The sequence below is a fragment of the Eptesicus fuscus genome, chromosome 13 (assembly GCF_027574615.1).
Source record: "Eptesicus fuscus isolate TK198812 chromosome 13, DD_ASM_mEF_20220401, whole genome shotgun sequence".
NCBI lineage: Eukaryota > Metazoa > Chordata > Mammalia > Chiroptera > Vespertilionidae > Eptesicus > Eptesicus fuscus.
Window position 1 is genome coordinate 78,211,497 of NC_072485.1, and position 19,090 is coordinate 78,230,586.

Consider the following 19,090-nt stretch of genomic DNA (forward strand, 5'->3'; position numbering starts at 1 on the left):
GGAGGCCTGGCCTTCCCTGTCCCAGCCTCCCAGAGGCTCAGCATGTCCCAGCTTGGCCCAAATTACAGCTAATCGCCCCCTTTACCACCACCCCACCCCCCAAAAAAAAAGAAAGACTATGGGCAGAGGAGGTCTGAGCGATGACGTTTTCTAGGCAAAAGAGCGGGTTGGTTAGTGCAAGGTGGGTTATTGCATTCCTCCCGTGGAGGGTGGGGTCTAGCCAGTGCTGACCAGGGGTTCCGGAGGGGCTGGCTAAAGATGCCGTTTCTGGGACAACTGAAGCTGTCGGTCAGTCTGGTTCGGTGACAACGTGTGGCTTAGCGTAAGTGACTTCATTCGGGACCTGTTGCCTGTTTTTAACACAAGCTCTGCAGCATCTGCAGACTTTCCTCATCCTCTGATGGGAATCACAGGGACCCTGTCACAGGAGCGGGCACGGGGTGTCTGGCAGAAGGTAGGCGCTCCGTAGCAGGGACAGCAAGCGTTTCTTGACCTTGTCCCAGGCGCTGCGTAGAGGGCCTTTGTGTCGCATCGCGCGTAACCCTGGGAGTAGCAGTTACGAATCTCTGCCTTTTACAGATGCGGAAAGTGAAGCTCAGAGAGGCGGTGTGGCTTGCCCAGGGTCACACAGCTGGTGAGTGGGTAGCTGGGCTCTTCCCTCTGCCGGAGTGCGTGCATCCATGCACAGAGAGCAGCGTGGTCCTGTGCCCACTCCCAGCCCGCCCTGGCTAGGCACCGGCCGAGGTGGCATTTGCCTGGTGGATGCAGGGAGGAGAGTCAGGGGCAAGGAGCGCAGGCCCAGGGCGCTGGGATTGGAGGCAAGCAGGCTGGCAGGGCAGTTAGGACTAGGGCTAGGGACGGCCGACCACTACTCCATCTAAGCAGGACTCCAGGCCGCTTTCTCCTCTACTCCCCACTCCTGCCACGCCCCACCCTCCTCCTCCCACCCTGCCGGGAGGGTGCCCAGGGGAAAGGGCAGCGGGACAGGAATGGGCACCCAGCGAAGTAAGCGTGCATCGGAACCAGCCCCGTTGTCCTGACGATGGCTCTCGTCCCAGGCACCCACGGGGGCAATTAACGAGTGTGGGAGGGGTTTCCATGGTGGCAGTCCCAGGGGCTGCAGCAAGGCTTCCGGAGGGGACGAGGGCGGGCGGGACCTTTCTCCTTTGTCCTGGGCACACTAGGCCTTTGTTCCCGCCCGGATCACGGGTGGGGTGCGAACTTGGGTTAGAGCCCCCCCCCACTCTGGGTCCTGAACCAGACTTGGGGGAGAGGCAGAATAGGGGAGAAGCCCCACTTCTGGGCCCAGCACCCACTTGGGGAGCCCTCCTCCCACAGGTGCTACCTGCCCCGAAGAGGCTGAGCAGGACGCGCTCACCATTGGGCCCTGTTGCTGGTAAACACCTTCCAGCAGCCAATGGGCAGCCGCCGTGTGTCTGGCGGCACCAGGAGGGGCGGGGCTGTGGGAAGGGAGGGCAGCTGGTCTAGGGTTGGGGGTGGAGGACATTTGATCCAACTCGGGCCAGGCTTCTGCTAAATCAGACTTTATTCCAGGCCTCCCCAGGAGTCCTTCGGGGTCCCCTGGCCCAGCAGGCTACCCTGACCCCCACGCTCCTTCAGCATCACTTCTGTGCTTGCAAGGAGACAGCTCTGTGGGGTGATGGTGGGCCTGGGCCCCCAAACCCCAGTCTGTGACCTTCCTTCATCCTGTGCCCGGCACAGTCCGTGTGAGGAATGAGTGAAGAAAACAAGTGGAAGTCGGTGTAGCTAAGCTGACTCAGCACGGAGTCTCTCATCAAGCTGCCACGGAGCGTTCATGCGGAAAGTACTTTATTTTACTTTAATGAGCCTGAGGATTTAAACTTCTGAACTCCTCCGTGGTGCGTCAATGCCCGGAGATTCCTGGAGATAGGACTTATGGAAAATGAAGAACGTAGGAAAGAATGTCCGCCCGCCGACTGCCTGACGTCGGAAGATGGCTTCTCCGGCCAGCGCAGGGGTGTGCTGTCCACAGAGCTCTCACCTCTTCTGCATCCCGACACCACGTGTTGCCCAGTCACGTTTGGGGTTTGCAAACACTAAGAACTTGGAATAAATCTTAATCATTTATTTCTAGCCAATGCCTCCTGGTCCATTTGCTGCCCTTGGTTGACACTGAGAAGGCAGCTGAGCCACTAAATCCCAGCGATAAAGTGCGGCGCCCATTTGTGAGGCTGGCATCAGCCAATCGGGTCGTTGAGGTTGGGGGACACTGAGTCCATGGTACCCTGAGAAGTGGGACCTTCAGAATCGGGTGTCCAGGAAGGAGGTGGAGCTTCGATGGGACCTGGGGGGGCCCTCAATAGGGGGGCCCTTGGACCGCGTCAGGAGCCCGTGGAAAGTCTTGCCTCGGGTCTGGGGCTTGCGCCGTGGTGGCCTGGGCTCGTCTGGGGGCTGCACGACGATGCGGGGCACCTCAGGCCTGGCGCCTCCCCGCGCCCGGGCCAGCTGCTGGGCCTCAAAGATGGCTCGGGCCCCCGCCAGGCGCGCCTTTGGCCGAGGAGGTGGCCCGGAAGTCGACTCTGGCAGCTGGGCCAGCTGGGCCTTGAGCTCCCGCTGCAGGTCCTGCTCAGACAGGGCCACGCTGTGCACCTGTGGGGAGCAGTTGGTAGTGAGTTGGCCTGGCCTGCAGGAAGGCAGGAAGCCGCGAGGTCCCCATAGGGCGGGCAGTACACAGCCCCAGGAAGTGGCTGAGGGCTGAGGGGCTGGCAGTCTCACTGAGGGAGTCATAGCAAGCCACATAGGCCTGGGGTTTTCAGGTTCTGTGTGCTCGGAGGGCAGGAACTAACCACTGGTTCTCACTATGACTTCGGCTCTGGGGCTCAGTTTCCCCGACTGGGCAGCAGGGGAGGGTGGGCAGGGGGCACCCACCTGGGACATGAAGACCTCCTCTTGCAGTTGGGCAGGGGGGATGGCTCGAAGGGCACCGAGTGTCTCCAGGAGCCCCGGGCAGGCCTGGCGCTGTTCTGTGGTGCCCAGCGCCAGGCGCACCAGCGTCAGCCCCACACGGAACAGCACCTTCACACCTGCAGACCAGGCTCACTCAGTGGGGCCAGCCCGCCCCTCCTGAACCTGCACGTGAAGCTGCCCTCTCCCCAGATTCCTTCCACCCCCACCCCCCAACCCTACACAACCCAGGCCAGGAGCAAGGACGAAGAGGAGGGGTGCGATTTGGGGTCACTGGTGAGTATGTCTCAGCAGCCACAGATGCTCCCGGGCAGAGCACCTGCCAGGAGCCGGCGGCGGGGGGCGGGGGCGGGGGGGGGACTGACAACCTCGCACAAAGCCTTCTCTCTGTCTGGGTCTCAGCTCTGTGTTCCTACGAGGCTGGGCCGGGCAGAGAGTTCCCATTAAGGCCCTTCCAGCTTGTTCTGGTTCCAGAGAGATTCTGGCCAGAGCTGCTCCTCCCTAAGCCGAGAGCACGGTGCACATGTGTGTGCACACACACGCGTGGACACGGGTGTGACCGTGGGCTGTCCCAGAATCCTCAGACTCCCTTCCAGGCAGCCTCGGGTCTGCTAAGGAGAGCGCTCAGGGACCAGCACGGCTTAGCGGTAACTGTGACTCTAAAGGGTGATAGTGACTATGACGTCATCCTTATGAAAGGGAGACGCGGAGGGCTTGTCCTCAATGGGGGGGAAGGAGAGCTCCTCTACATGCCCTGGAGGTCTGAGGTGGAGGGGAGGTGGCCCGTAGATGGCGCCTTGGAACCACGGCCAGAGTCTAAGCCAGCCTGGAGCCAAACGGGCTCACTCACGGCAGGTGTTCCGTAAAAGCACTGATGAATTTCTACCATTTTTTAGGTGCGACTGCTGGACAGCCCAGGTGGAACAGAATGCAGGCAGGTGACTGATGGGAGAAGGGAGACCTGGAGTCCTGTTCGGCTCTGCCCTGACTCCCCCACTCTTGGCCTGGCCCAGGCACCCACCCCTCTCCACGCCCACACCCCCCAAGTCATCTGTAGCCTGGACTCTGTGAACAGTGTCCTGCCTGCGTAACTATATTAATTAATTAAAAGTAATAAATAATAAAAAAGTACAATAAATATTTTTTTTAATTTAAAAAATAGCCCAGCTGGCGTGGCTCAGTGGTTGAGCCTAAGAACCAGGAGGTCACAGTTCAATTCCCGGTCAGGGCACATGCCCAGGTTGTGAGCTCGATCCCCAGTGTGGGGCATGCAGGAGGCAGCCGATCCATGATTCTCTCTCATCACTGATGTTTCTATCTCTCCCTCTCCCTTCCTCTCTGAAATCAATAATAAAAATATATTAAAAAATAAACAAAAATTGGGTTACGTGAGCCTTCCATCCCCACCCCCAGAATGTCGGGCCCCTCATTCAGGTGGCCCCAGTGTACCGGTGAGCGTACACCAAGTCGGCACTTGGGCTCCAGGGTGAGGGCCTCTACCGTTGGCCATGTCCCCACTGTGCCAGCCCCCGAGCCCTCGCATGGCTCTGATCTCCGCAGCTCCTGCCCCATCTACCTAGAGGGAGCCTCCCGGGCCCAGCCCTCCCCCCGCAGGGCTGCCCTCCCTGTAGTGGTCTCACCGCACAGGGCAGGGGCTACCATTCACTACGCTGCGAGTGTGGCCTGGGGCTGGGCGGTTTCCCCAGAGCTGCCAGGGCACCATCGCCCTCAGCACCCCGGGCACCCAGACCCAGGGCCAGGATTGGCAATGGCGGGCGGGCAGAGCAGAGCTGGCGGGTTCATTCCTTGCGCACCGAGCACCCAAGGCTGTAGCCCTGGCCCCACCACCCGCCGGGCAGTCCCCACTCACCCTCACTGAGGAAGGCGTCCCAGACACGCAGCACCGTGGGGAAGGGCAGGGAGCGGGCAAAGAGGCACAGGAACCACTCGGGCAGGTAGAGCAGGGGCCCGACGCCCACCTGCTGCAGGTGCTTGTGCACGCGCGGGAGCAGCCGCCGCAGCAGGGCCATGAACACCTCGGCGTCCAGCCTCACGGCCTCCTGCAGCCATGCCCATCAGTACCTCCGCTCCCCTCCCCAGGCCCCCCCCCCCGCCTGCCCGCCCCTCTGCGGTGCCCTCTGCCCATTCAGCCTCTCACCATGTGGGGCCCATAGTAGCCGGGCAGGTAAAGCTCGCAGATCTGCACCAGGCACCAGAAGGCCTCCTGAGGACAGAGCCAGGCCGTGAGTGCCCACCACAAAGGGGACTGCAGGGCGGGGGACAGGGGTGCAGGGGAGGCCCTGGACACCATCTGTGGTGACTCAAGCCAGGAGCCTGAGCTCAGTGCTGGGGGGCTTTTACCAAAAGCCCCCCCTCCACCACCCCCGTACCCAGACAGAGAGCTACCCATGATTTGGTCACAGAGCTCAGGGTGTTGAATTTGAGGGTCACAGGGTTGGGGCTCACTGGTCAAGGGTTGGGGGCTCAGAGTTCAAGTACTGGGTTCTTGGAGTCATTGGGATCATGTTTGCAAGGTTCAGAACCAGGAGTCGTGCCCTAGCTGGTTTGACTCAGTGGTTAGAGTGTCGGCCCGCAGACCGAAGGGTCCCGGGTTCGATTCCAGTCAAGGGCACGTCCCTCAGTTGCACGCTCAGTCCCCGGCCCTGGTCGGGGCACTTGCGGGAGGAACTAACCGATGTGTCTCTCACATCGATGTTTCTCTCTCCCTGTCTCTCCTCCCGCCTTTCATTCTCTCTAAAAAATCAATGGGACAAATACCCTCAGGTGAGGATTAACAAAAAACAAACAACAACAACAACAACAAAAGAACTGGGAGTCTTGAGGTCAAGGTAGCAACATCCAGGCTCCTAGATCACTGAGCAAGGCTCCTGGAGTCAAGGTTGTTGGGCTTGAAGGTCACTGAGGTTGGCAGTAATGAGGCCCTGGATCACTAGGACAGGATCTGGGAGGCAAGGATCCCAGGTCCCTGAGGTCAGAGTACCTGGGGTTAGGAAGTCATGGGTCCAGGGCCCAGGACTACAAGGTCCCAGGGTCACTAGGGTTGGGGATCAAGGGTCCCAAGTACATGAATTCAGAGTCCCTTGGGTTGGGGACAAGGTGAGTGGGGTTGCGGGGTCAGGGTCTTGGGTCCCTAGCGCAGGCGCAGGGTCCAGGGCACTCACCTCCGGGGGCAGATGCATGAGCAGCACAGCAGCCACAGGGCCCTGGGCCTGGCAGTAGCCCTGTTCCGGCCGATACAGGGTGTAGGCCTTGAGTACCTGCAGGAGCCCCTGCTGCCTGTGCCAGAAGACCCCGTTAGGCATCCCTTCCCCAGCCTTTGGCAGCCTCTGCCCAGGCCTCACCACCCTGGCTTTGCTGGATCCCTTGAGATGCAAAGACCTAACGCTGGGGGAGCAGGCGGGGCAGGGGGAGGGGCGGGTGGCTACACCAAATGACTGGGGTTGTGAGGCTGGGATCCCTGGGCATCACTGGCCTCATACCCGTGACCCTGGGGTGACACAAACATCTCGTGCAGAGGGAACTGGCGGTGCAGGTCCCTGCTGATGGTCTCCATCCACTGGGGATCTCCTGGGGCCTCAGCCAGTTCCTGTGGGTGGGCAGGAAGTGGATGTGAGGGCTCAGAGTGGCGAGGGGCTCTGGGAAGGGGAACAGGACCCCTGCCAACGCTTTTACCTGGTAAGTGTCAGGGCTGTTCTCCTGATGCACGTGAGCCCCGCACAGCAGGGGCCAGCACCGGGCACGCAGGGCTGAGGGGATGCCCTTCCGGCATTGCATCTTTACCTGTGGGGGAGGCCACGGGACCCCAGTAGGCTAGGGCCCCCCCCTCCCCCAGCCTCCCCTGCTCCTCTTAGCAGGCACCAAACACAGCCTGTCATCGGGCAAGGGCCACTTTGGGTGGCAGGGAGAAAAGGCAGGAGGTGCGGGACACAGGAGGGGTCCATGCTGCCTGGGCCTGGACCAAGGCAAAGGGTGATGAGCCAAGGAGGTCAGGTGGGCCACTGTCCCTCTCACCTTCTTGTACCGGCGAGACATGGTTTTCTCCCAGTGTGACGTCATCTCCACCCACTTCATCTCCCTCTGGCGGATAAGATCTGCGGGAGGGTGACCTGGCCTGGGAGCACAAGCCACAGACATGTAGATGCAGGGCAGCTGTTACCTGGAGCCTGCATCTGGCACTCTCATGCAACCTGTGTAGCCACGGGGGAGTTGACCTGTCACCCAGGAGTTGCCAGTAGTTGTTATGGGGACAGGAAAGGATGTGGCTGTGATGTGGGCAGAAGCAGGAAAGACTAAAGGGGGTGTGTAGGTGTGTGTTGGGGAGGGGCTGGTTGGCTGTCCCCAGCATAGGGGCACAGACAACTCACAGCAGAAGCTGAGTGGACAGAACCCTGAACTAGAAGCCAGGAGTCCCAGAGTTTGAGTCTGGCTTTGTCTCTGAGCTGCTGTGTGACCTCAGGCAAGTTCCTTTGCGGCTCTGGGCTTATTATCCTATCTATATATTGGGAAAGGGAAGTGTGGGGGAATAGGTGTGGGTTTCTATGATTTAGATTTGGGATTCTTGGTCCAGAGATTAAAAGGGGAAGAATTTTTGGCTCCTAGGGTGGGTGCAAACCCTCAGATTGGGTGTAAAAGAGGCATACTTGGCCCTAGCTGGTTTGGCTCAGTGGATAGAGTGTTGGCCTGCGGACTGAAGGGCCCCGGGTTCGATTCCAGTCAAGGGCACATGCCCAGGTTGTGGGCTCGATCCCCAGTGGGGGGTGTGCAGGAGGCAGACAATGATCCTCTCTCATCATTGATGTTTCTATCTCTCCCTCCCTCTCTGAAATCAATAAAAATATATTTTTAAAAAGAGGCCTTCTTGGACATATCACCCAGCCCTGCCATCCTTAGGATTCCACCTGGAGCCTGAGGAGTGACACTGGTTGAATCCCCAGACCCTCCCAGGACCCTTGAGGTTGGGCCTCACTCTAGAAGTCAGCCCTTAGCCCACATCCTCAATTCATGCATCCTCCCCCCCACCCCCCTCACCCCGCTTCCTTCCCCACTTACCCTGGCTCTGCTGAGCTGCCCCCAATGAAGCCATAGCGGTCAGCCTGGCGATATGGGCCCGGCCCACTCAGCTCCGAGTCGGAACCCAAAGAGCTGGAGTCATCCTGCACCAGGTCCTCACCCAGGGCCTGGGCCATGCTGTCGCAGACCCTCACTGTAACGAACAGGCTGCAAGATGTGGGGAAAGCCAGCGTGAGCGGCAGTTCCTGGCCGGTCTGGGGCCCGGGCTCCCATGCAGCCAGTCCCCAGCGCAGAACCTGGCTGCGAGTGCAGGGAGGAGGTTTCAGGGTATCTCACCAAGCCCCCCTAGCCCCTTCTTCTGGAGGGGTAGGCCCTGAAGTGGCAGAAAAGCCAGGCCTCTGTACAGAGACCCAGCCCCAGGCCCAGCCCCAGCTTACCTTCCTGCTGCACCTCACCTCCTCCTCTCACTTCCTCCTCAGCCACAGCTTCAGCAACTCACTGGGGGGCCCCTCCCCAGTGTGTGTGTTTGGGGGGGGTCACCTCTTCCTCTCTGAGTCTCTTCCTGTCTACCCCAGTGTCCCTGGGCCGTCGGCTCCTCCCTCCACCCCTTGGGCAGGCCTGGGTTCCTTTGCTGGCTGTGATGGGGCCAGGGTTGCCAGAGGGAGAGAGACCAGGCTTCCTCTAGTTTTGAGGAGACTAGCATGTAAAACACTCAGTTCAGTGTGCCAGTGAGAATTATGGTTTATTTAATATTTGCTCCTTACAAAGTAATACTTTTAAAAATCTATATATTTTTTTTATTGATTTCAGAGAGGAAGGGAGGAGAGCTAGAAACATCAATGGTGAGAGAATCATTGATCGGCTGCCTCCTGCACGCCCCACACTGGGGATCGAGCCCGCAAGCCAGGCATGTGCCCTGACTTGGAATGGAACTGTGCTGTCCTGGTTCATAGGTGGACACTAAACCACTGAGCATGATGGCCCGGCCCAAGTAATACGTTTAACGTGCACACATGCAGCATTACTATGCTACACAATAGGCAATGATGGGGCTTATAAATAAATGTTAATTTAGGTCGCAACACAGACAGTGGGACCCAAAACGGGCTCGGAGCTCTGGTCGGCCGCCTAGGGGGCCACAGAGACTCAGGAGACAGAGGTCGGTCCTCAGGGAATGTGAGACCAGCCCCTGGCTCTCTCTGAGTCTCAGTTTCCTTTTCTGCACTTGAAGGACTTAATCCACAGCGTTTGGGAAACAATTATCAACGCGCTCACACCATGTGGGAAGGACTGTTTAGCTTCTGAGAGAGAAAAACAACTTGCAAGGTACTTCCGGTCGCACAGCCTCGGAAAGGGGCTGGGTCATTCCTAGCAGGGGCGGAACCAGCCGCAACCTCGCCCCACAAAGCCCCGCCCCGCGGCCGGGCCCCGCCCCAGACAACCAGCCCCGCCCCGTCTCCGAAGCCCCGCCCCCGGGCGCCACGGCCGCTGCGCGAGGGTCCAGCGGAGGCGCTATGGAGCTGGGGCAGCGGGCCGGGGAGCGAGCGGGGCGGGGCGGGGCGGGCCCGGGAGGGCGGAAGGAGCTCCAGGCCGGAAGGAGGCCGCGGAGGGCGGGAGGCAGGAGCGGGCCCGGAGCTGCTGGGCCGGAGCGGCAGAGCCGCCATGTCCGACAGTGAGAAGCTCAACCTGGACTCTATCATCGGGCGCCTGCTGGAAGGTTGGCTGGGGGCGGGGGAGGTCGGCTCCCACTGCGCCCTGACCCCCGACCCGGCCCGGAAGTGGCGCGCGGGAGCGCCTGCCCCTCCCAGGGCCGCTTAGACGGGCGGGGACGGGCCGCGAGGTCCCACGGCCGCAGCCACCCCCCACTCGCGACGCGCTTGGGGGATCTGGGGCTGCTGGGGCACGGGGAGCCCCCTCTCCTGGGCCTGGGGCGCACGGGTTGGCCTGGTTTTTTGGAGTGAGGGAGAAACCTAGACAGCCCCCCCCTCCCCCCAGGGTCCTGCGCTGAGGGGTTTGGAGTGGCAGCACCTGCGCACAGCAGTCCCTTCGAGAGCCTTGTGGGTAGTTGGGAGGCCACCTCGTGTCCTGGGAGGCGCAGCAGCACCATCTGTCCGGGGCAAGGAGGGGCCCAGGAGGCCCTGGTGCCTCCAGAAGTGCCCTTGGGGCACCCGTGTCGCCCACCCTCCTCCCGTCTCGGGGACCAGGGTCCTGACGCCCATTCTGCTTCCAGTGCAGGGCTCGCGGCCTGGGAAGAATGTACAGCTGACAGAGAATGAGATCCGTGGCCTGTGCCTCAAATCCCGGGAGATTTTCCTGAGCCAGCCCATCCTTCTGGAGCTGGAGGCACCCCTCAAGATCTGCGGTGAGACTCCTGCCCGGGCCCCTTTGTTTCCTGAAGGCGGCACTGGCCCCCCAAATCCCTGGATCCTTCTTATCTTGAGCCCAACCCTGGCCCTGGGTTCAAGTCTAGACCCTGCGCCAGTGCTGATCTGGTTCCCTGGGTCACAGGTGACATCCATGGCCAGTACTACGACCTCCTGCGGCTGTTTGAATACGGGGGCTTCCCTCCAGAGAGCAACTACCTCTTCCTGGGGGACTATGTAGACCGGGGCAAGCAGTCGCTGGAGACCATCTGCCTGCTGCTGGCCTATAAGATCAAGTACCCCGAGAACTTCTTCCTGCTCCGTGGGAACCACGAGTGTGCCAGCATCAACCGCATCTACGGCTTCTACGATGAGTGTGAGTAGCTTCGTGCCTGCGGCTGCCCAAGGCCCGAAGAGCTCTCCCTGCTGTTCTGTTGGCCTGGTGGTAGGGGCCTCCATGTCTGGCAGAGCCCTGCTCTCCTGCCATGGAGTCTGGCACTCAACAGGGGTCTGGTGAATTGTTGCTGACCGAAGGGTGTCCACATTCTAATGCAGAGCCCTGTCCGGTGACACTCCCCCTAGTACAGTGGTTCTCAACCTTTCTAATGCCGCGACCCTTTAATACAGTTCCTCATGTGTGGTGACCCCCAACCATAAAATTATTTTCGTTGCTACTTCCTAACTGTAATTTTGCTACTGTTATGAATTGTAATGTAAATATCTGTGTTTCCCGATGGTCTTAGGCTCTACAGCAGCGGTTCGCATAAGACCATCGGGAAACACAGATGTCCTACTTAAGCACTTAGGACACCTATTTGGACTGGACTCTGCTGGCCAGAAGCTGAGATAAAACAGACCCAGTCTTGGCCTGGTCCTGCTCATAGGGTGGGGGTGCATGCTAACCCCAACATTGTTCCAGATTGGAACTTTGGGGTTCCGTGGAGTCAGCTACTGTAGAATTCCCCGTAGAAGGCCGGTAGGCAGTGTGTGTGCGGTGGGGGTTCCCTTATCTTCCATGCTCTTCTCCGAGCTGTGTCTGGGAGGCCCTGGAGGCCTGCTCATGAGCGTCTCCTTCCCCTGGGCAGGCAAGAGGCGCTACAACATTAAACTGTGGAAAACGTTCACCGACTGCTTCAACTGCCTGCCCATTGCAGCCATCGTTGACGAGAAGATCTTCTGCTGCCATGGAGGTGAGGGCGGCTCTGGGGCACCTGCCGAGGGAGTTCACGGGAAGAAAGAACCCCTGGGGCCATGGGAAGAAGCTGTCTTGCTCCTGGTCGCCTGGAACAGCTCTCCCTGGGGCCTGGGCTTGGATGTCGCTTATTGCAGGAGGTTTCCCTGCTCCTTGGTGTGGGGCTGCACTCTCCCCTGTTGTGGCCTCGGCGTTATGCGTGGAATTTGCTTGCTCCTTTCTCTAGGGAGCTCTGCGCTCCTAGAAGGCAGGGACTTAAAAGAGGCCGAAGGTAATGGGTTCTGTCTGCCTGGGCTCCCAGAAATCCAGGAGGCCAGGGGGTAGCGGTGGAGTGTGCGCGTGCGCAAAAGCTGATTGGCCAGGGCTTTTGGGGGGGGGGGGGGGGATGAGGGGAAGCATCCTTGTTTTGAGGCCTGAGGAAGTGATGTGCCACCTGTGTCCTCCAGGTCTGTCCCCCGACCTACAGTCCATGGAGCAGATTCGGCGTATCATGCGGCCCACAGATGTGCCTGACCAGGGGCTGTTATGTGACCTGCTGTGGTCTGACCCTGACAAGGACGTGCAGGGCTGGGGCGAGAACGACCGTGGTGTCTCCTTTACCTTTGGGGCTGAGGTGGTGGCCAAGTTCCTACACAAGCACGACTTGGACCTCATCTGCCGGGCACACCAGGTGGGCTGGCAGCTCTGGTCCAGGTGGGAGAGGGCCCTGGGCCGCCAGCACCTGCTTAACTATCTGCCCCATCCTCGTCCAGGTGGTGGAAGATGGCTATGAGTTCTTTGCCAAGCGGCAGCTGGTGACACTCTTCTCAGCTCCCAACTACTGTGGCGAGTTTGATAACGCTGGCGCCATGATGAGTGTGGACGAGACGCTCATGTGCTCCTTCCAGGTGGGGATGGGGAAGGAAGGGGCTGGTGGCCCCCTGGCTCAGCCCCGTGAGCCTGACCAGTGTTGTCTCTTTCAGATCCTCAAGCCCGCCGACAAGAACAAGGGGAAATATGGGCAGTTCAGTGGCCTGAACCCTGGTGGCCGGCCCATCACCCCACCCCGTAACTCCGCCAAAGCCAAGAAGTAGCCTCCACGTGCCCGCCCTCTGCCCTAGATGGTGGATTGTACAGAAACCACACAGCGTGGGGGGTCATGCAGACTTCCTCAGCCTGCTGTCACAGGGAACATGGAGCCTCGATGTATTTTTCCTTTTTTTAATGAATCAATAGCAGTGTCCAAGCCCCCAGGGCTCCCTCTGCCTGTGCCTCGGTGGCTGTGAGCAGGATCCTGGGGCTGAGGCTGCAGCTCAGGGCAAAGCAGGGCCAGGTTGTGGGTCTCCAGCCTTGCTTGGCCTCAGGGCTGGCAGCCAGATCCTGGGCAACCCATCTGGTCTCTTGAATAAAGGTCAAAGCTGGATTCTTGCCCTGGCCTGTCTCCCTTGTCCCAGACAGTGGGCCTGGCACTCTTGCCCAGAGCCACTTGCGAGGGCTGGCTTGCTGGGCATGGTGCCCCAGCCACACATTAAGGTCCACAGGGCCTCCTAGAATTCCCAGCAAGAGCCAAAAAATATTGAAAAAGCAAGAACAGCCAGCCAGCCATCAGACATCCCAGAGATGTGCCCAGATTTGGAAGAGGGACAAGTCATGATTATCAGAAAAAGTTGATCGACGGGCAAGCAGCCCCACTGATTTCTTAAGGAAGCTAGGTGTCCAGCCTTGGCCACAAGGTTGGAATAAGGTGTGGGACCTCCTCTATCAGGTGGACCTCCCCTCGGAACAGACATGATTGATTGGGGGCCAGTTACCAATAGCTCCCTGAGGTCATGGGGCATGGGGATGCAGCAGGACCAGCCAGCTCAGCTCCAGCCCACCTTTACCAACCGCCAGGGTGGAGACCCAGCCCTGTCCCTGGCTGGCGCTGAGGTGGGAGGCTGTGGCTTCATCCAGTCCAGGGCCTCTGGGCACAGATGAGGTTCTCAGTTCAGCCTTCACCCTCACTGTCTTCAGCCAACACAGGGCTGGGGCCCAGGGGGGAGTGTGCAGGGGCCAGGATGGAGCCAAAGAACAGTGAGCGGAACTGGAAGAATAGGAAGCTGAGTGAGTTGTGGAGGCTGCTCCCTCCTGGCATCCCATCCTCTGCCTCACTTCCAGCTCCTACCTTCTTGGGTGGGGGGGTCCCAGGCACTGTACTCTGCTCAGCCTCAGCTTCATCTTCCTCTTCGGAGTTGCAGGGGCGCTGGAGGCCAGGTGAGAGGGAGATGGAGGGGAGTGTTCTTGAGCTCTCACTGCCCACAGTGGTTTCCATGGCGATCATGTAAGAGTCAATGTCGTCACTGGCAAAGTCATCCAGCTGGGGGGTGCTGCAGGTAAAGATGACATCAGTGAGAAACAGGAACAGAGCCCACCTTGGAGGGCTGGGGTGGGGTGGGGTGGGGGCCTTGTAACCACTGGTGATCTAGTTTTATTACTTCCTTATTTGGTTGGAGGAGAGAGGATACGAGGGTTAAGTGGCGGCTTCCTGGAGGGGCTGGGCCTGGAGTCTTTTGATCAGAGTTCAGATGGGCCTGAGGGAGGCATCCTGGGGGCCAGTTTAGCTCAGCTGGGGGAGGGAAATAGTAAGTCCAGTGAGCTGGGCCACTTTGGGCCCAATATCTCACCTTCCCAAGGGATAGGAGCTGGAGAGCATGAGGGCCCAGGGACCTGCTGGGCCAGGGGCCAGACCAAACTTCCTCTGCTTAAACTATACTGGTCCCATCCTCCCCAACCCACCTGCCCTCCCAGCCACCTGCTTTTCACCCCAGACAGTCCCTAGCCTCCAGCAACCCCCTTTCCCTCCTAGTCTGGGAGGAAGCTCAGTGGGGAGGTCTCGGCCAGAGAAGGAAGCTAGCCTGACCTTGGGGACACTTCCCCTGGGTGGGAGGGATCTCTGAGCACAGCTGACCAGGAAGGCTGAGCCTCTGAGGCTGGAAGCACTGTAGGGGCTGGGGCCTTACAGGAAATGTCTGTGTGGAGGAGGAGGTATGGAAGATGGAAGCAGCAGGCTCAGGCCAGGGTGCTCAGAGCCACTCGGGAGGGTGGGCCCGTGGGAACCCTCACCTGTGAGCCTGGCGCTGAGGCGCTGGCCGGCAGGGCTCTGGGAAGTGCAGGTCCTGGGAGTTTGGGGTTGGCTCCGAGAGTGTAGCCAGAACAAAGTGGCCATCCAGCAGAGAGTCCTTGATGGCAAAGATGGCTGGCCTGGGCAGATGATGGGTCGCAGACAAGGTAAGGGCCCTTTGGTTCCTGGCACCCCAGAGCCCTCCCCTCCCTGTCCTGAAGCTGGGAATTACCTGCCGGGAGCATCGAAGTGAATGCTAAGAGATAAATTTGCTGACTCTGCGAAGCTCAGGAGCCCCTGGGAGGAGAGAGCAGAGCAGTGAAGCCTCACAGGACAGTGAGGATGCGATGGTGAGGGTATGGGGGGAACCTCACCCGGAATTCTTTGAGGCAGAAAGTGATGGCCACCCCTTCTTCGGCCTGCAGCTGCTGGAAATCCTCCTGCCCGATGCTTATCTCAGTCACCATGGCTTTGATGGTGCTGTCTGTGGGGGCAGGAACAAGAGGAACCTGGGCCCATGGGTCCTAGCTCCTCCCACCCCATCACTCCCTATCCCAGGCCCTGTCCAGCTCCCTCACCTGCCTCCTCCTCCTGGTAGCTCCGCAGGATGACCCTGCGACCATGGCCAATGCCCAACGTCACTTCAGCCAGTGCAGGGGGGAAGGGCAGAACAGCCTCCCCCAGAACCCTGTGAGGAGGGCAGAGCATGACACCTAAGGCTGGGCCCTACCCAGTGGTTTTGCTCTCAGAGGACCTGAGGCAGGACAGTGACACACGCACCAGTATGGGAGGGGGATTGCCATGGGCCAGGCTAGCAGCCCCAGGGAGGAGGACAGGGTGAGCAAGACATGGTTCCTGCCCCATCAAAAGCTCCCAGGCTGTCATGGAGCAAACCCACTGTGAGGGACAGGACGGACAAGAGAGGAGCCCAGAGAAGGCGGCAGGAAGGATGGGCTATACCAGGCAGGCAACACCTGTCCATCCAGGGGTGGGAAACCACACCCATCCATCCTTATCACTCGGCCTTCACAAAACCCTACATTCTTGCTTTTTAGGGATACATGGTAATACATAGTTACAAATGAAATAATATTTAGAATTAGCCTCAAGACAGTTGGGACAGGAGCTGGCATCTTTTATATGTATTTAAAATGGTAAGAAAAAGAAAAAATTACCATTAGAAAAGAGAGAAATAGCCTCAAAATCCAATCCAGAGGTGACAGCTTTCCCTTTCTCTATCCAAAGGAGACCTGAGCAGTGCTATGAACAGAACTCAGAAACCATATAGTCAGGACCCAAAGGCACCTTCCAGGTACCATGACCCATGGCTACCAAAAGACATGAACAAGACCTTGGGCTGCTTGAATGCCAAGAGCATCCAGCATGGGCGGGAGGGAGCTACCCCTCTGCACTGGTCTTCACCAGGGACCTGGGCCTCCACTGCAGGCCCCACCTCCCAGCCCCTGGGTGCTCCGATCGCCCAGATGGTTCCAGCTCCAGAGCTGCTTGTTTAGGCCGTCCTCCTAGACCACAACCTCCCCACCCAGCCTCCTGCCTGACCTGAGGACTCAAGGCTAAGGTCAGGGTAGGTAGGAAGAGAGGCTGCCCTTGAGTGGGGAACACCCTAGAAGGATAACCCCAGAAGGGTTTTGAGCCGTGAACTACAAAGCTTGATGACAGACTTTCAAGGCTGCTCAGGCCAGAGACCTACTCTCCAGAAGGCGGACTGGCCAGAAGACAAGCTGAACCCTTGGAGTGAGGATATAGGCTCCTGAAGACAGTGAGGAGCCTACCGCAAGAGAGCCCGTCCCTCCTCCGCTCCGCCTCTTAAAGAGACGAGAACCTGAGGGCACACCGGGCTGGGTGGCTGCTGAGCTTCACAGGAACCCTGTAGGAAAAATGGTAGAGGGGCCTCCTTAAATTGACCCTTGAGGCCCCAAAGAAGGAAGACGGAGACCTAGGGCTCAGGTTTCGGGAAAGTGGTATACTTACTTCGCTGGGGCGCGGAGCAGATGGGGGCACGAGGCTGGGTTGAAGACAGCCTGCAGGGACTCACAGTCCTGGAAGGACAGGTTGTGAGTCTTTCTCACCCCTGGACGGGCAGACAGAGTCTCAGGACCTCGCCAACCTCCACCCCCACACCCCCCAGGACCCCCCTTGCTGGCCAGCTGCCCACCCACCGTATTTGCAGTGCAGCTGCACCACCAGGCGGCTGCTCCTGCCATTCACGGAGATGCAGCATTTCTCCACTGTCTTCTCCAGCATCACTAGCGAGCGGAAGACTGACAGGAACGACTAAGCGGGGCAAACACATCAGGCCAACATGCACCTCCAACCACCAGTTCGCACGTCCCCTGTAGCCCTAGCGCATCATGTGCTCAGGACTGTCACACCAGGAAGGGAGCTCCCACAACGTATCGGTCACTGACACACTTCTAGGCCTTTGTTCATGCTGCTCCCTGTCTGGAATGCCTTGCAAGACCTGCTTGAATGTCACCTCTCTCTCCAGGTCCCTGGTAGGGCTGACCACCCTCTCCTCATCTGCCACTCCCCTCTGCAGATGTCTTCACTGTGCCCCTCGCTGCACTGTGCACTGGGCTGCCCTGCACACACCTCTCCCCAGTCCGCATCCACTGAGCGCCCAGAGCAGCCGCACAGCTGCTGGGGGCTCCTGGGGGTGCAGTGCCACTGCTGAGGGAAGGACCTCACCTTCATCAGGATCTTACAGCGCAGTGGGTCCTGACCAGGGGTGGCCGCCTGGTACAGCTGGAAGAAGAGCGGGGCAAAGAGGAAGCAGGCATAGGCAGAGCGGGAGGAATTCACGGTCCGGAGAGAGAGCTGGGCAAGGAAAAGCAGGGAGAGGAACGCCGTCAGGGCAGTGGCAGGCCAATCCCTCTGGCCGGCTCTTGCTCACACTCCTGCCCTAATGCCCTGCACCTCCACCATCACCTGGTGAAATCCTGACCCCTTCCAGTCATCGGATACCTTCCCCATGAAGCCTCCCCAGAACTGGCCTCAGCACTGCTCCCACCAAGGGCCTTACACCAACACACTGCGCCTTTCCCCCATCACCCCCACCGGCCACCTGGCACTTCAGGGAGAGCAGTTGTTTTCAATTCACACACAGGCCTGGGGAGACGACAGGGCCCAAACGGATGCCCAGCACCAGGGGTTGGGAACAAACTCCGCTGACAAATCTGTCACGGGCATCCTGCCTGATGGAGGCGAGACTCAAGCCCAGGTCAGGGCTCCCTGTTGAAATCCCACCCAGTCCCATACCGCAGCTCCTCACCCCGTCTTCCAGGGGCTCCAGGTAGAGCTCTTCCCCGATACGGGACAGAGAGTGGACGGCCTTGCCGAGCACTGCGTGGGGAGGAGAGAATCAGGGGTTAGGCTGGAGCCTCGGGCAGTCCCACGTCCCCCCCCCCCCCCCCCGCCCACCTCGGGCAGTCCCCACTCACCCTTCACGTTGCCGCCTGTGACCAGACACTTCATGCTGCCCCCTGCACCGAGGCCGGGCCTGGCCTGCGACCGGGCTGAGACTGGCGGCTTCCTCCGCTCCCCCAGCGTGGATGGCCCGGATTACCTTCGCGCGCACCACCCCTGACAGCCCCGCCCCGCTTCTTCATTGGTCCACACACCCGGGCCTCCGTCACGTGAGGAAAACGTTTGCCAACTCCACTATCACGTGACGGAGCCCATTGGGGGCAGGTCACGTGAGCCGGGAGCGCCTGGTGCCGAGCTAGTTCGTTTTCTCTCGCAGGCGCGCGGCTCTGCAACCGAGCGCGAGGAACCCGGAGGACGCGGCCCCAGGTGCTCGGTGCGGGAGAAGGCCGCTTGACTCACCAATTTCGGTGTCTGTCGGGGATACGGGGTCGAAGCGAGACCGTCCGCACCCAATCCGGGCCGGAGACTAGGGTACAAGCTGCAACCACCAGCACTAACGAAAGATGAAAGCAATTGCGGCCGGATCCCCGTGTGCGAAGTGGCTGTTCCTTCTGGCTTCGAGGGTCTTTCGTTGATTGTTGAACATAAGATTCTCGGGCAGCAAGGGCTGGCCGGGTGTACCTCGCCGGGGAAAGCGGGAAGAAAGGCTCCGCGGTGTGAGGGTTTACCCCGGGGGAGGGAAGTGGGTCTTGGAGCGTCGCAGAGGGGCGGTGGCTGCCCAATGACAAGGCGCACTGAGAAGCACTGGGGACGTTTTACGGGGGTAGAATCGTACTTAACGTGGCCGTTTAAAACAACAACAACAACGCAAAACCCGGACTGTGCAAAAGGAAGCGTTTCGTCAGCCAGGGGTGTCTGCCTGGCCCTGGGCGTCAGTCCGCTGTGTGATGTGGAAGGAAGTCCTGGGCGGGGCTTGCTGACCTCTGGCAACACCAAGGCTCTCAGGTGCTCTGTAGGGCCCGGCGTCGCGGTGTTCTTTAGGGCAGCCTGGCCTTGCCCCTCTGCTGCTGTCTGCAGCGAGGATACCTTTGC

The 19,090-nt window shown here is 59.8% G+C and overlaps 3 protein-coding genes across 4 annotated transcripts; 1 reads left to right on the forward strand and 2 right to left on the reverse strand.

Moving 5' to 3' along the window:
• Window positions 1–1,813: 1,813 nt before the first annotated feature.
• On the reverse strand, window positions 1,814–8,478 carry TBC1D10C (TBC1 domain family member 10C). Of its 2 annotated transcripts, none has more exons than XM_054725615.1 (10): window positions 8,415–8,478; window positions 8,017–8,184; window positions 6,979–7,078; window positions 6,640–6,747; window positions 6,447–6,553; window positions 6,129–6,243; window positions 5,105–5,170; window positions 4,817–5,006; window positions 2,911–3,065; window positions 1,814–2,631 (listed from the first exon to the last, which is right to left on the reverse strand). In XM_054725615.1, the coding sequence occupies exons 2-10, from the start codon at window positions 8,151–8,153 to the stop codon at window positions 2,284–2,286; spliced, it is 1,326 nt and encodes a 441-aa protein (XP_054581590.1). In that variant the 5' UTR covers window positions 8,154–8,184; window positions 8,415–8,478; the 3' UTR covers window positions 1,814–2,283. The 2 variants fall into 2 exon arrangements, with proteins under 2 accessions (XP_054581590.1, XP_054581591.1); XM_054725616.1 differs by lacking the exon at window positions 8,415–8,478 and adding an exon at window positions 8,314–8,390.
• A 1,072-nt stretch (window positions 8,479–9,550) lies between these two features.
• On the forward strand, window positions 9,551–12,939 carry PPP1CA (protein phosphatase 1 catalytic subunit alpha). Its single transcript, XM_008146871.3, has 7 exons — window positions 9,551–9,694; window positions 10,208–10,339; window positions 10,486–10,716; window positions 11,426–11,530; window positions 11,979–12,202; window positions 12,285–12,419; window positions 12,495–12,939. Exons 1-7 carry the CDS (start codon window positions 9,640–9,642, stop codon window positions 12,603–12,605), a joined length of 993 nt encoding a protein of 330 aa, XP_008145093.1. The 5' UTR covers window positions 9,551–9,639; the 3' UTR covers window positions 12,606–12,939.
• Window positions 12,719–18,379, reverse strand: RAD9A (RAD9 checkpoint clamp component A). The gene is made up of 11 exons (XM_008146873.3): window positions 18,073–18,379; window positions 17,904–17,974; window positions 17,321–17,449; window positions 16,792–16,906; window positions 16,604–16,703; window positions 15,190–15,299; window positions 14,986–15,095; window positions 14,844–14,908; window positions 14,614–14,751; window positions 13,676–13,877; window positions 12,719–13,594 (listed from the first exon to the last, which is right to left on the reverse strand). The coding sequence occupies exons 1-11, from the start codon at window positions 18,104–18,106 to the stop codon at window positions 13,499–13,501; spliced, it is 1,170 nt and encodes a 389-aa protein (XP_008145095.1). The 5' UTR covers window positions 18,107–18,379; the 3' UTR covers window positions 12,719–13,498.
• Window positions 18,380–19,090: the final 711 nt, after the last annotated feature.

Coding starts and splice junctions, on each gene's coding strand:
- TBC1D10C (XM_054725615.1), bottom strand. CDS start 8,153: ATGGCCCAGGCCCTGGGTGAGGACCTGGTGCAGGATGACTCCAGCTCT. Junction 6,554..6,639: donor ACAGCCCTGACACTTACCAG/GTAAAAGCGTTG, acceptor GCCCACCCACAG/GAACTGGCTGAGGCCCCAGG. Junction 5,007..5,104: donor GCTACTATGGGCCCCACATG/GTGAGAGGCTGA, acceptor GCATGGCTGCAG/GAGGCCGTGAGGCTGGACGC.
- PPP1CA (XM_008146871.3), top strand. CDS start 9,640: ATGTCCGACAGTGAGAAGCTCAACCTGGACTCTATCATCGGGCGCCTG. Junction 10,717..11,425: donor CTACGGCTTCTACGATGAGT/GTGAGTAGCTTC, acceptor TCCCCTGGGCAG/GCAAGAGGCGCTACAACATT. Junction 11,531..11,978: donor GATCTTCTGCTGCCATGGAG/GTGAGGGCGGCT, acceptor TGTGTCCTCCAG/GTCTGTCCCCCGACCTACAG.
- RAD9A (XM_008146873.3), bottom strand. CDS start 18,106: ATGAAGTGTCTGGTCACAGGCGGCAACGTGAAGG. Junction 17,450..17,903: donor TGGAGCCCCTGGAAGACGGG/GTGAGGAGCTGC, acceptor TTCCTTGCCCAG/CTCTCTCTCCGGACCGTGAA. Junction 16,704..16,791: donor GCAGCTGCACTGCAAATACG/GTGGGTGGGCAG, acceptor CTGCCCGTCCAG/GGGTGAGAAAGACTCACAAC.